Raw genomic sequence first — 14,262 nt, forward strand, 5'->3', positions numbered from 1 at the left:
CATCCTAGGACCTCAGGCTTGTGGTATGTTTGGCTCAAACGCTGCCAGTCCTCAAAGGATGATGCGTTCAAGACTATCCTGGCGGTCCAGTGGTTAGGACTCGGTGCTTTCACCGCTGTGGCCCAGGTTCAGCCCCTGGTTGGGGAACTAAGATCCCGCAAGCCGTGCAGCGCAGCTAAAATAAAGTAAAATAAGATTAGCCTCTGGGTACTGCATGGGGGTCTACCCCAGGACTGCCTTTGAGTAGCTCAAGTGAGGGGCCCCATGTGTGCCAGCAGGGACCATCAGGGTGGAACCCTTTGTGGATTGGTTGACACTCCAGTTGCTGTAGGGGGGTGGCCTGGCATCCCATGTGGGATAAAGAGGCCAGGACTGTCTATGTGTAGACTTTATAAAGCCCAGAGCTGACTGCCTGCCCAAGGTCAAAGCACCTCGGCTGTGTCAGACTCTTTGACTGGCACTGCCCTGGCAATTAAAGAGAGTGGGCTTTAGGGAGACATGAGTTCAAATCCCAGCCTTGTCATTATGACATGAGGCAATTCACTGAGTGTCTTTGGGGGCTCCATTCATTGTGTTTAAAATGAGGATGGCAGTGGGCTTCCCTGGTGGCGCAGTGGTTGAGAGTCTGCCTGCCGATGTAGGGGACACGGGTGCGTGTCCCGGTCCGGGAAGATCCCACATGCCGCGGAGCGGCTGGGCCCGTGAGCCATGACCGCTGAGCCTGTGCGTCCAGAGCCTGTGCTCCGCAACGGGAGAGGCCACAGCAGTGAGAGGCCCGTGTACCGCAAAAAAAAAAAAAAAAAAAATGAGGATGGCAGTATCTATGCAGTACAGACAGTGGGTGTGGTGTAGTGGGAAAGATAATGCGCTTTGGAGTCAAACTAACTGTTTCAGCAGCACTTACTTAGCTATGCGACCTTAGGCAAGTTAGCCTCCTGAAGCCTCCTTTTCCCCACCTATAAAATAGGGATAATAACTGTGCCCACCTCCCGGGGTTGGCCTGAGTGAGATAAAGCTTATGATGTATTCAGCAAAAGTCTAGCCCAGAGTAAGTGCTCAGTGAGTGAATGGATGAGTGAGTGCCGCTCTGTGCCAGGCCCCGGAGAGACAAAGACATATAAGCTGCCTGGGGATTCCTTAAACATAATCACCTTGAAAGCAGGGACAAAATTCATTTTTCCTATCTTGAATTCTTGGAAGCCTTCATTGCATGACTTTAGAGAAGGCATGCTGAATAGTATAATAAAGGTGATCTTTAAAATGATCCCCGAGGTAAAGTTACCTTTAGACATTCAGTCTGTATGCAGAGATGGCGGTTGCCGGAGGGCAGAACTGTGGCCTAGATGACACAGTCCAGGCTCTTTCTTGGCTTAGTCACCACCTAAATTAATGCCTCAAGGGGATGTTGAGAATCTTGCAGATGGGATGGTTTCTTTCTTTCTTTTTAAATTAATTTATTTTTGGCTGTGTTGGGTCTTCATTGCTGTGCACGGGCTTTCTCTAGTTGCAGCGAGCAGGGGCTACTCTTCGTTGCAGTGCGCGGGCTTCTTTTTTTTTTTTTTAACATCTTTATTGGGGTACAATTGCTTTACAATGGTGTGTTAGTTTCTGCTTTATAACAAAGTGAATCAGTTATACATATACATATGTTCCCATATCTCTTCCCTCTTGCGTCTCCCTCCCTCCCACCCTCCCTATCCCACTCGGGCTTCTTATTGCAGTGGCTTCTCCTGTTGCGGAGCACGGGCTCTAGGCGCAGGCTTCAGTAGTTGTGGCTCGCGGGCTCTAGGCCCGCGGGCTTCAGTAGTTGTGGCACATGGGCTTAGTTGCTCCGCGGCATGTGGGATCTTTCTGGACCAGGGCTCGTACCCGTGTCCCCCTGCATTGACAGACGGATTCTTAACCACTGTACCACCAGGGAAGTCACATGGGATGGTTTCTTGACCGCGGTATGTGTGCTCATTCAACAGATAAGCACAGGGGTTCTTTGTGCCAGGCTCTTGGAATATGGAGGTGAGAAGCACCCCATCCTTGCCCTGTGCTAGGAGATACCATTTAAAACACTGTGAGAATGAGGCAGGATAGCAGGTCTGAACTGGTGCTGGATGCAGTTTGCCCAAATGTGAATTCTGACTCCACATTTACTGTGTGACTTTGGGCAAGTGACTTGACCACTCTGAGCTATAGCTCCCACATTTCTATATCAAGGGAAAGAGTCGGCCCTACCTCTGAGGTTGTTGTGAGGGTTGAACTTAATGCACACAAAACACTTAGCACAGTGTCTGGTATGTAGGTGGTGCTGAGTGTGTAGAAGCCACACAGCAATGACCCTGCTCGTGTCGTTACTGACATTGTCATCCTACGAGCTCAGAGGATGGGGCAGTGATGGTAAGTGAATGGCCAGATTTGGTGAAATTCTCCAGGTCTCTTGTAGTCCAGCTACTCCCTCAGGTTGCGGGGGCTTCCGTTCTGTGTGTCTGAGAACATTTGGTTTTGTTTTCCTCTGCTGAGTTTGTCTCTGTTCCCGCTTCCCTGTAGGTTGGCCACCTAATCCAGACTGCTGCGGGGAACAGTAACCTCAAGAGAGTGACCCTGGAGCTAGGAGGAAAGAGTCCCAATATCATCATGTCAGATGCTGACAGTAAGTTTTCAGGGGGGAGGTCTGATAGCAACCTGCCGCTGGCTCTGTATTCTGTGGTTCCACTCAGTTCCGCAATCCTCAGCATCCCTCGGATTGGTTTCTGCCCCCAGGGCCTCAGGATGAAAGTAAGATTCCTCAGCATGGCCCTGTGGCCTACACGATGTGGCCTCTCCCCCAGCCTTTCTCCTCTCTGCTCCCTGTAATCCAGCCAGGCTGAGCTACTCACTTGCACAAGAATGCAGCCTGCTTTCAGATTAGACTACTTTTCCTCCATCACATCCTTTTTCCTGGTCCTGCTGAGGTGCTCCCAGATTCGTCCTCCTTGAGGGAGTCTTCCCTGATGGCCATAGGCCAGCTGGTTTGGTCCTCCAGCCGCCCTTGGCTCTATTACCATAGTGGGTGATGACCACCGTCCTTCGTGTCTATCTGCCACTTGGTCTCCACACTCAGAGAAGGGAGCGATCGGCCCTGCCTTGTTCCCACACAGAGTCTGGCACCCAGCAGGCATGAACGCTGTTGGTAGTGTTAACGGGTTAAGGGTAGCAGCCACTGGGGCCAGGCTCCTCCTTATCCTCTTCTTATGGTTGCCTTCTGCCTCCGCAGTGGACTGGGCTGTGGAGCAGGCCCACTTCGCCCTGTTCTTCAACCAGGGCCAGTGCTGCTGTGCAGGCTCCCGGACCTTTGTGCAGGAGGACGTTTACACCGAGTTTGTGGAGCGGAGTGTTGCCCGGGCCAGGTCTCGTGTGGTCGGGAACCCCTTTGACAGCCGGACTGAGCAGGGGCCGCAGGTAAGCCCAGTGGTTGCACGCAGGTCTCGGTGTCCGGAGCCACCATGGAGAAGCGGAAAGGGCCTTGGACTCTGAATCCGGCAGGCCTGGCTTCAAGTCTCAGCTCTGCCAGGTACCAGCTGTGTGCCCTTGGGAAGCCACATGCTCTCTCCGAGCCACCATTCTCTCATCCATAAAGCCTGTCCTTCGTAACTCACAGAGTGGCCGTGAAGTGGAAATTAATAATGGAAAGCCCTTTGTAAATTACATACACATAATAAATATGAGGAATGGCTGTGAGAAAGGGAATGCATGTTTCCTGGACCTTGGCCATCCATATAAATGCATCTACCAGAAAGACACACACATACCTGTTGTTAATCGCAGTTACGTCTGGGAGGAGGGCGGAGGGCTGTTGTAGCAGAGGGACTTCATTTCACTTTATACTCTTCTGAGCTGTTTGATTTAAAATTTAAAAAAAATTTTTTTTTTTTACAGTGAGCATGTATTCATTTTAACTAATAAAAATACAGTCAATAATAATTATAACAAAAGGAAACACAGTGCCTCACCCCATCACATCCTGATCCTTTTTCCAGCATTGGCCTTAGACCCAGCCTGTCTTGGGCTCACTCTCCACAGGGCCCTGTGCTGGCCTCCTCCAGCCTCCTCCTTCCAGGGATGAGGAATCCACTGGGTCAGGGATGCTTCCTCCCACAAATCCCTTGCACGCGGCCCTGAGCCCACTTCTGGGGCCAACAGGGGCGTCTCTGCAGGCTTCATTGTCCTGGGGATGTCTGCGTTCCTTGTGTCTACTCCCCAGGCTCCAGTGCTGGCCAAGGCAGCCTTTTTTTTTTTTTAATTAATAGATTCTATTCCTTTAGAAAAATGAGCAGAAAGTACAGAGTTCCCATATATCCCCTAACCTCCCCATCCTCTAGTTTCTCCTATTATTAATATCTTGCATTGGTGTGATACGTTTGTTATAATTTGATGAGCCAGTATTGATATATGATTATTAAATGAAGTCCGTAGTTTACATTAGAGTTCACTCCTGGTGTTGTACATTCTGTGGGTTTTGACAAATGAATCAAGACATGTACCCATGATTACGGTATCACACAGAATAGTTTCAGTGCCCTAAAAATCTCCTGTGCTCCACCAGTTCATTCCTCCCTCCCCCTAACCCTTGAACCACTGATCTTTTTACTGTCTCTATAGTTTTGTCTTTTCCAGAATGTCATATAGTTGGAATCATATAGTCTGTAGCCTTTTCAGATTAGGCTTCTTCCTCTTTTCCTTTCTTTTTCCCCCAGATTGCCTTCTTTTACTTAGCAATGTAATTTTAAGTTTCCTCTATGTCTTTTCGTGACTTGATGGCTCATTACTTTTCCTGGCTGAATAATATGCTACTGAATGGATAGGCCACATTTTCTTTATCCATTCATCTGCTGATAGACCCTTGGGTTGTTTCTACTTTTTAGCTATTGTGAATAGTGCTGCTGTGAATCCCAGCGTCTTTTTTTCTCTCATTTTTCTTTGTGGTTTGTAGCTATATAATTATTAAGGTAATACAAATTTGTATTAAAAACTTCATAAAAAAGAGTTTAAAGTAAAAAATAAGATCCCCTTGTCCCCTTCATGTCCATTCCTCATAGGTAACCACATACACACAGAGTTACATTTTGGCATGTTTGTTTTAGCAAAAGTAGGGTCATATAATATATATCATCCTACAAGCTTCCCCCCTCTTTACAGAACATCTTAGGCTGTCATTCTGTGTCTGTCTGTGGACAGGTCTGTTGTTAATGATGCCAACATATGGGTGTGCCATATTAACCAGCTCCTCTACTGATGCATACTTGGGATTGTTTCCACTTCTTGCTTCTGTAAGATGTTCCCCAGTGACTATCCTTGTTCAGGTCCCTTTGTCACATGTAGAATAAATTCCTAGAAGTTAAATAGCTGGGTCAGAGGATATGAACATCTAATTTTTTGTCTGATATTAATAAGCCATTTGCCCGAAGAGCTGTACCAGCTTATAGTCCTTTCTCTTTTTTTTTAAATTGAGGTGTAATTGACCTATAATGTTGTATCAGTCCTTCTAATAATGTATGAATATTACAGAGTATGCAGCATACCCTTGGTATCAATGTATTTTCTTACTATTTAAAATTTTTAGTAATCTCATACTTGAAAAACAAAAACAGTAGGCTTGATATTCATTTCTTTGAGGGCTAATGAGTTTGGTGGAATCTATTCTTGTTTTGGGCCTTGCTTATTCATGATCTGGCCATTTCCCAGTTGGCTTCTTGCCTGTGTGGTTCTAAGCCTGAAGCTGGGAGAGGTATGGCTGTAGCATCTCTGTAACTCTGGGCTCCTTCTCCCTCAGGTGGATGAGACTCAGTTTAAGAAGGTCCTTGGCTACATCAAATCTGGGAAGGAGGAGGGGGCGAAGCTGCTGTGTGGTGGAGGGGCGGCTGCTGACCGTGGCTACTTCATCCAGCCCACCGTGTTTGGAGACGTGCAGGATGGCATGACCATCGCAAAGGAGGAGGTTAGCATGCGTCCAGCGCTCGAGGGAATGTTCCTAGGAGGAGAAGCGGACAGTTCAGTCCAGCATCTTGACCCAGGACCCATCCGCTGGCCTTGGGCCAAATCCTGGCTCTATGCATAAGACAAATGATTTGCAATTCACTTCTGATCTTGTGCCTCTCCTCTTCAGTCTCTTATGGCTGCCAGTGGTTGGGGAGAAAGTCTGAATTCCCCAGCAGAGCCTACAGGTCCTTTGTGTTCTGCTCCCTGCGAGCTGTGAGTTAAAGGAATGACTCTTCCCAGCCCTTCTCATGGCCTTCGTGTAAGCAGACACTGGACTAGATCAAAGGGCTGACTTCCCCACATGGCGAGAGTCCCTTGATCTTCTCTCCCCCTTGGCACTGATTATGAAGGTAGGGCAGCAACTCCATCTCATTCATTCGTTCATTTCACAAAATTTTTTTTTTAACATCTTTATTGGAGTATAATTGCTTTACAATGGTGTGTTAGTTTCTGCTCTATAACAAAGTGAATCAGCTATACGTATATATATATCTCCATATCCCTTACCACAAATAATTTTTGAATTCCTACTATGTGCAAGGTGCTCTACAGACACTGGAGATCCAGGGGTATCCGACATGTGTACTCTGCCCTTGTGGATTCAGACTCACTCCACTTCCCCCAGCAGGATGAAGCCCTTTAGCGGCCCTATGCAGGGAAAACATTATACTGCCACCCCCTCTCATGGATAATTCAAAATAAAATAATATTAAAATGCAAAATCAGGGTAAGAGAGTACAACAGAGTTCTGCCTCTTTTCCCATCATGACTACTTCGATGCTATTTTTTTTTTTTAATCTTGATGGAAATGGAAAATATCCATTTTCTAGAAGGGCAGGGGCTGCCTTTGCTTTGCTAGTGCCCGAAGTGCAAGATGCCCCGTCTCGCAATCCTCGCTCCAACCATGATGGGCTCCTGGCAGTCTTCTCGCACCTCCGTCTTGACACTCTCCACCCAGTCCTAGAATCAGTGATTTCTTCAAGAAGTCCTAGTTTCTTTAGTGGAGAATGGGATGTTTTAAGAATGGGTGCTGCGTGTGCCGGTGACTGGAACTCCATTTCCCTCCTCCCTGCTCCTCATCCTCACTCTGGTTTGGCCAGTTTCTGCTCGTGTGGTGTCACAGCTTGACTGTCACCTCTCGAGGCCTTCCCTGATCCCCTGCCTCCCATCACTCAGACCAGGTAGCTCCTCTGGGCTCCCACCACTTGTCACGGTCACATGCCAATCACTTGATTACATCAGGATCTGTTCCCCGGGGTCTCTCCCCTGATAGGGCTGAGAGCAGCCACACCCCAACCGCAACAAGCACGCCTAGCTCCCATGTTTTGGTTTCTGAAGCCCACTAAAGCCCACTAAAAGGAACCAGGATGCCTTGAAGAAATGGCTCAGAAATAGGGCAGGGAAAGTATAAGATAAACTCAGAACATCTTGAGATCAGAGACCCTATTTTGTTCATAGCTTTTTCTTCAGCATCTAGTGTGTGCCTTGTTGAATGACTGACTGAAATTCTTTGAAACTAAATTTCCATGTGACCTGTCAGTGCAAGCCCCTACCTCACAGGACTGTTTAGAAATAAGATAAGGTATGTAAGGTCCATGCCACACAGAAGGTAACCAGTCCCCTTAGCTTCCTTCCCTTTGTATTCCAGTGAGTGTGAGAGCTGTCTTCTCCCTCTGGAACCGTTAGGGTGTGTCTGGTGGCTTGCTACCACATCTGGAATGATCTGCTCAATGCTGTGGAAAGCTGGGTAACAGGTGGTTCCGTGTCTGCCCCACCCACCCATTGTGCTCTCTAACCCCAGATCTTTGGGCCAGTGATGCAGATTCTGAAGTTCAAGACCATAGAGGAAGTCGTTGGGAGAGCCAACAATTCCAAGTACGGGCTGGCTGCAGCTGTCTTCACAAAGGACTTGGACAAGGCCAATTATCTGTCCCAAGCCCTCCAGGCTGGCACCGTGTGGTAAGTGCCTCCCAGCAGCCTCTCGCAACCCAGGTAGAGATCCCCAAGCCAGGGTCTTCTGGAATCCACTACTCACATCCCAGAATTGGGGTGCCGGGCTTAGTTCCTCCTGGGTCAGGGTGTGGTATAGCAGATGGGGATGTCCTTCCCCCTCTCCTCCAGATGAAACTTCCCTCCGGTGCATATGCCCATGCAGCTGTTCTTGGGCAAGCAGATGGATGACTGGGGCTCCTTACCAAGCTGTAACAAGAGCAGGAGACCAGAGCTGAGGGCCCACATCTATGTAAACACTGGTCTTAAAAGCTTAGCACCTATGGCACACCCACTAGGATGGCTGTAATTTATTTATTTTTAATTTTTTAAAAAAAATTATTTTATTTTTGGCTGTGTTGGGTCTTTGTTGCTGCACGTGGGCTTTTCTCTGGTTGCAGCAAGTGGGGGCTACTCTTTGTTGTGGTGCGCGGGCTTCTCATTGTGGTGGCTTCTCTTGTTGTGAAGCACGGGCTCTAGTCATGTGGGCTTCAGTAGTTGTGGCTTGCGGGCTCTAGAGCGCAGGCCTAGTAGTTGTGGCGCACGGGCTTAGTTGCTCCGTGGCATGTGGGATCATCCTGGATCAGGGCTTGAACCCATGTCTCCTGCACTGGCAGGCGGATTCTTAACCACTGTGCCACCAGGGAAGCTCCAATGGCTGTAATTTAAAAAACAGAAAATACCAGGTGTTGGTTAGGATGTGGAGAAACTGGAACCCTTACACATAGCTGGTGGGAATGTAAAATGTTGCAGCCACTAGAAAAGTCTGGCAGTTCTCCATAAGTTAAACATAGAATTATCATAGGACCCAGCAATTCCACTCCTGGGTACATACCCAAGAGAAAAAAAACATACATCCACACAAAAAAGTGTATCTGAATGTTCATAGATTAGTCACAATAGTCAAAAGGTGGAAATAACCTAAATGTCCATCAACTGATGAATGGATACACAAAATGTGGTTTATCTGTGCGATGGAATATTCAGCCATAAAAAGAAATGAAGTACTGATAACCTGCTACAACATGGAAAACATAATACTAAATGAAATAAGCCAGACACAGAAGGTCACATATTATATGATTCCATTATATGACGTGCCCAGAATAGACAAATCCATAGAGAGAGAAAGTAGATTAGGGGCTGCCAGAGGCTGGAGGAGGGGGGGGAATGGGGAGTAACTGCTTATTGGGTATAGGGTTTCTTTCTGGGGTGATAAATGTTCTGGAATTATATAGAGGTAATGGTTGCACAACATTGTGAATATATTATAAAGCACTGAATGTACTATAAAGCACCTTTAAAGTGGTGAGTTTTAAATTCAGTTAAAATTTAATAATTAAAAAAAATTGCCCCAAAAAGCTTAATACCCAATTAGCAAAAATGATTCATTGAAATGGGAAGGATGAGATGACTTATGGCTTTATTTCATGTGGCCTGCTTTTGACTTATATATAGCTAGCTATTAGTAGGGTTCTACCCATCCATTTTTCTCAATAAGATTTTAGAACAATACAGGAGGTCTGAGGGGTATGATGCTTATCCTCCACCCCAAAAGTTACTTCTGAAATCTCATCTTAAATTATAGGGTCAACTGCTATGATGTGTTTGGGGCCCAGTCACCATTTGGTGGCTACAAACTGTCTGGGAGCGGCCGGGAGCTGGGAGAGTATGGGCTGCAGGCATACACTGAAGTGAAAACTGTGAGTATGGGCACCTTCTCAGCCCTCTCCCTCGTGCTGGGGTCCATCAGTATTGACTGCTAGTTTCTTGTTTTAAGCCATGGAAGCTACCAAAGAGGGTAAAGACCCAGTCTCTGCTGTGTCTCATGAGGAATAAGTAGGGACTTGACCACCACTATGCCTACACAGTCCTTTGCTGGGCTTTGTTATACACTGAGTTCTGTAAAACCTGAGAGGAGGCAAAGATCCCAGTGGGCTGAAGCAGCGAGGAAAAACTTCTAATAAGAATCAAGCTACGAGGCATTAGATATCAAGGGGCGTATCCTTTGCTTCTGCAATCCTGAAGAACTAAGCAGAAATAGAAAGAAAGCTTTACTTCCCTAAATAGCCATCACAGCATTCTCCAACAGGGAAAAATCAGATGTAACCTAAATGCCCAATAAATTATGGAATATTAAGTAGCTGTTAAAGTATTTTTGTAGAATATTTGATGTGAAAAATGCTTATCCTTTAAAGTAAAAAAGGAGGATACAAAGTGATATATGCAGTATAAGCCCAACTTTAAAACTGTATATGCCCATATACAGATACTCAGATATCTTTATCAAAGTGAAAAAAGACAGGAAAGAAAGATACTAAGGTAAAAATGATTTTCTGTCTACAATGAATACTAATTATAATTTAACCAGGAAACATACTCACAATGATATTTTAAGAAAAGAGAAATGGGCACAGGGCAAGCAAACCAGCCTGGGGGTGGGGGGCGGCGATGGGAGCAGGATGAGAAAGGGGGAACAGAGCAGGAAAACGTAAACAGTGGTCTTCATTCAGTATATACTATATAGCGTGAAACTCTAATAAGATACAACCTAAGCTCTCAAGAAGATCACTGGAATAAAGTAAACATGTTTACTTGTTTATTGAAATGTTTCCATCATATACAAGAGGTGAGACCCAGATTTGATATTGACATTGAGATGTCATTAGCCTATAACTGTTCATCAAAACAATAGTTATGGAGGAGATTATTTAGGTATGGAGTGAGGGAGGAGGGAGGCCTAGGACTGAGCCCCAAGGAACTGCAGTATTTAAGGATTGACTGGAGGGCAGTGGAAGAGCCTGAAAAGGAGAGGCTTGAGTTGAGGTGATTTGTGGAGGAAGCCAACTGTAAGCTGCGAATGCTGGGGCCCTCAGGAAATGAGATGTTGGGGAGAACTCGAGAAGGCTTTTGAAGAAATGGCAGGACTTGATGGCTTAGGAGGGTTAGAGGATGTGGGTGAAGGGGGCAAAGCTGATTCAGCCCAGCATCCACACTGTGCTTGGTGCTCATGATAAAGAGTCCTGTTAAAAAAAAAAAAAAAAAAAAATCCTGTATTTTGAGCTTTAGGAACTTGAATGATAACACTAACAAAAATAAGGATTTTTGTGTTATCATTCACTAACAAAAATGACTGTTGCATGCTAAAGGTCTCAGAAGTCAAGTTTGCAAGGGGGACTGATGAGAAAATTTCTTTTTATTTTTACTGAAAGTTTACTTTGTGCCAGGATCTGTGCTACACTGTCTTATGTATGTTACATCATTTAATGCTCACAACAACCCCATGAAAGAGATATTGCTGTTACCCCATTTTACAGATGAGGGAACGAGTCACACAGAGGTGAAGCACTTGCCCAGTAGCGGGGAACGATGGGATTCAACCCCATATCCATCTGAATCTGGAACCTTCCCCCTAACACACTGAGACACCTGTGAGCTTGAGCACATTATCTTTTCCTGGCTCTGATTCTTGTGGAGGAACATACGGATCTCGGTCAGGGTCTCTCAGCCTTGGAACTGTGGACACTTGGGGTTGGATAATTCTTTGTGGTGGGGCTGTCAAGTGCAGCGTAGGATGTTGAGCAGCATCCCTGACTTTTGCCCATTAGATGCCTGTAGCAACCCTCCCCCCAACTGTGACAATCAAAAATGTCTCCAGACATTGCCCACTGTTCTCTGGGGGGCACAGCTGTCCCCGGTTGAGAATGACTAGGTCAAGGGGAGGCAGAGTGTGATCTCATGCAGAACACAGCCCTAGCGGTTGCTGGGATTGGCCACTGGCCATCGAGATGTTAGAAGTCAGGAAAGCCCTTCTGTTTATAGCTCAGGCATCACCCAGCTGAGGCGGCCTGCAGACCAAAGGGAAGCATGAAGATTTAACAGCTTCTCTGCACCCCTCTTACAGGTCACAGTCAAAGTTCCTCAGAAGAACTCATAAAGAACCATGCTGGCTTTACTCATCCAGTGATGGAAAGTTCAAGGAGATAAGCAACAAAACCAAGAAAAATGACCGTTGCATGCTAAAGGTCTCAAAAGAGAAATTCTGCCAGAAAAATCTCTTGGATCAAGAAAGTTCCAGAATTTGAATCAATAAATAGGGTGGGTGTGGGACAAAGGGTATATGGAAAGCCTTTTAAACTGCAACAATACTACTAGCTTTCAGGGTGATCTTTCAAAGATAGATTCAAATATCTCATCCATTCCTTCTGTAACTTGCCTTAATGGGGGAAGAAAAAGCCATTGTTTACCACTGTTCCATCTTTGAAGTAGCAACTAGCACCTTTCTTTGTATTCTGGACTAAAACTCATTAAAAACAGTGCTGCTCTTCACTTTTTAGGTAACTCTTCCTCCATCTCAACCCAAGGAGATGCTGTCACATAGATATGTTGTCCCCTCTGTGTGTATGTCACATTGTAAACAACTGTCACCCATCCCCTACTGTGGATAAATAGCCTTTGTTTCCTGCACGTAGTTAACAGATGTTTCCGGCCTGCCCATGTGTGGTGGGCCCTGTACGACACACTGAGGACGACACCTACACAAGACTCCCAGCCCCTGCCCTCAGAGAGAGGGAGGTAAACCAGGAAACACACACTTGACACCCAAGGTTGGTTCTCAGTGTTTTAAGTTCAAAAACTTGGTCAGACAAATGAGACAGATTCCTGCTGGACCAGTTTCATAAGAGATTAATTTGAAATCCAGATATCAATTTACTCACTTTAAGTGAGGTCTGTATTTCCAATAGCCGGACCTTTTGAATCTTGTATCAAGAACACTGCCTTACTTTAGTCAAGGGACCTGGCAAAAATCAGTATTATTAGTAAATTAGGAATCAGAAGATTCCTTAGTGAGCAATGGAATTGGAGCAAAAAGAATTGAATCACAGTAGTAGTTTGTGAGTGATCACATTTGGGTCACAGATTCCTTTAAGAATTTGAGGCAAAGTTTGATCCTTTCCTGAGGAAAAAACACCTGTATAATATTTGCAGACAGTGTCAGGGAGTGATGGAGCTCACTGGTTGACCCCTGGCTTTATTTCACTGAGGCTAAGCCACATCTTGATAGGTGATCCCTATTCCACTGGAGACTAATTGGACTTCTTTGAATAGCACTTCTCAATTTTTGTCATATATGCATATACCTGTACTATCATTTACTTTTTTCTTTAAACTGACCCTTATTTAGATAAAAATTTTGAAAAATACCTTACTGCAATACCTAAAAAAGAACAGCATTTAACTGCCATAAATAGAAGACATTATAAAAAAGATGAAACAATGTTACTAAATTTAAAATAATGAAATACAAGTAAAGCTAATCTTTTAGATTTTATATATGTATGTATACAAATTAATCATTCTATAGCTGAAATAAGTGTACCTCATTGAGGAGACAAGGATTTTATGACCAGTCAGCAGTAATGGGATATTCCAGTTGACGTTGCTTCAAGAAATGATTCTGTATTTTAGCTTTGATGATGAGCAGCAGCAACAGTGCCATTACACGTGAACCGAGCTGCAAAGGGCAGAGCTTTGAGCTCACCCCCGTTCTCCCATCTTCTCTGCAGCTTCTTAGGCTTAAGGTGGTGCGCGGTGGCACCAGGTCAACTGAAACGTCTGTCCCTGTCCTCATGGCACTTGCATCTACCTGGGGAGAGAGGCATTAAACATAGGGATATAACAGGAAGAGGGTGTTCTGAGAGTGCAAAAGGGGATGCCTGGCCTAAGCTGGGCCTGGTGGAAGAAAAGGTCACGCCCCTCACACATGCGTCCATCATAAACACTTACTGGGAGGTTACTGAGTGCTAGGTACTGGCGATGCAAAGACGAATAAGACTTATAAGACACTATCTAGAAGCTCAGGATCTGGTGAGGGGAACAGAGTCTCAAAAGTGATGATTATAATATAATATAGATGCCAGATATTGACAATGAGAGCGATCAGGTAATGACATCATGGAAGGATAAGAAGGGCCCCTGCTGACTGCAGGCAGGGAAGGATGCTCCCTAGACAATACTCATGTATTTTACTTGCTTTCCAGGCTTCTTGCCAGAAGTTAAATTCTTGAAGGTTTGAGCCTGGGTTATTTGCCTATAATTTATGCCCTTTATGTAAATGGGAGTACCACTATTATCTGCTAAATATTTACCCTAAGCAATAATAAATGCATGTCAAAGTCTGATTTTCAGAAGTTAAAAACATGACTCCTGTGTGAATATAAGATGAACACAGGTCAAAGATTTTACTCATTAATTAATAAGACGATG

At 45.4% G+C, this 14,262-nt stretch overlaps 1 protein-coding gene and 1 long non-coding RNA gene across 3 annotated transcripts in view; one reads left to right on the top strand and one right to left on the bottom strand.

Moving 5' to 3' along the window:
• ALDH2 (aldehyde dehydrogenase 2 family member) overlaps positions 1–13,378 on the top strand; it is a 30,792-nt gene extending 17,414 nt beyond the window's left edge. The window contains exons 8-13 of the mRNA XM_079942593.1: positions 2,539–2,641; positions 3,245–3,429; positions 5,801–5,965; positions 7,808–7,965; positions 9,584–9,698; positions 11,900–13,378. Of these exons, the coding sequence (XP_079798719.1) occupies positions 2,539–2,641; positions 3,245–3,429; positions 5,801–5,965; positions 7,808–7,965; positions 9,584–9,698; positions 11,900–11,932 (759 nt within the window). The 3' untranslated portion in view covers positions 11,933–13,378. The remainder of the gene's footprint in view (positions 1–2,538; positions 2,642–3,244; positions 3,430–5,800; positions 5,966–7,807; positions 7,966–9,583; positions 9,699–11,899) is intronic.
• On the bottom strand, positions 3–13,466 carry LOC307197040. 2 transcript variants are annotated; one of them, XR_013831306.1, is made up of 4 exons: positions 13,376–13,466; positions 8,042–8,205; positions 3,780–3,864; positions 3–175 (listed from the first exon to the last, which is right to left on the bottom strand). It is a non-coding gene; the product is annotated as an uncharacterized lncRNA (long non-coding RNA). The 2 variants fall into 2 exon arrangements; XR_013831307.1 differs by lacking the exon at positions 3–175 and having other exon boundaries at positions 3,440–3,864.
• Positions 13,467–14,262: the final 796 nt, after the last annotated feature.

This window comes from Stenella coeruleoalba (genome assembly GCF_951394435.1).
Source record: "Stenella coeruleoalba genome assembly, chromosome: 14".
Taxonomy (NCBI): Eukaryota; Metazoa; Chordata; class Mammalia; order Artiodactyla; family Delphinidae; genus Stenella; species Stenella coeruleoalba.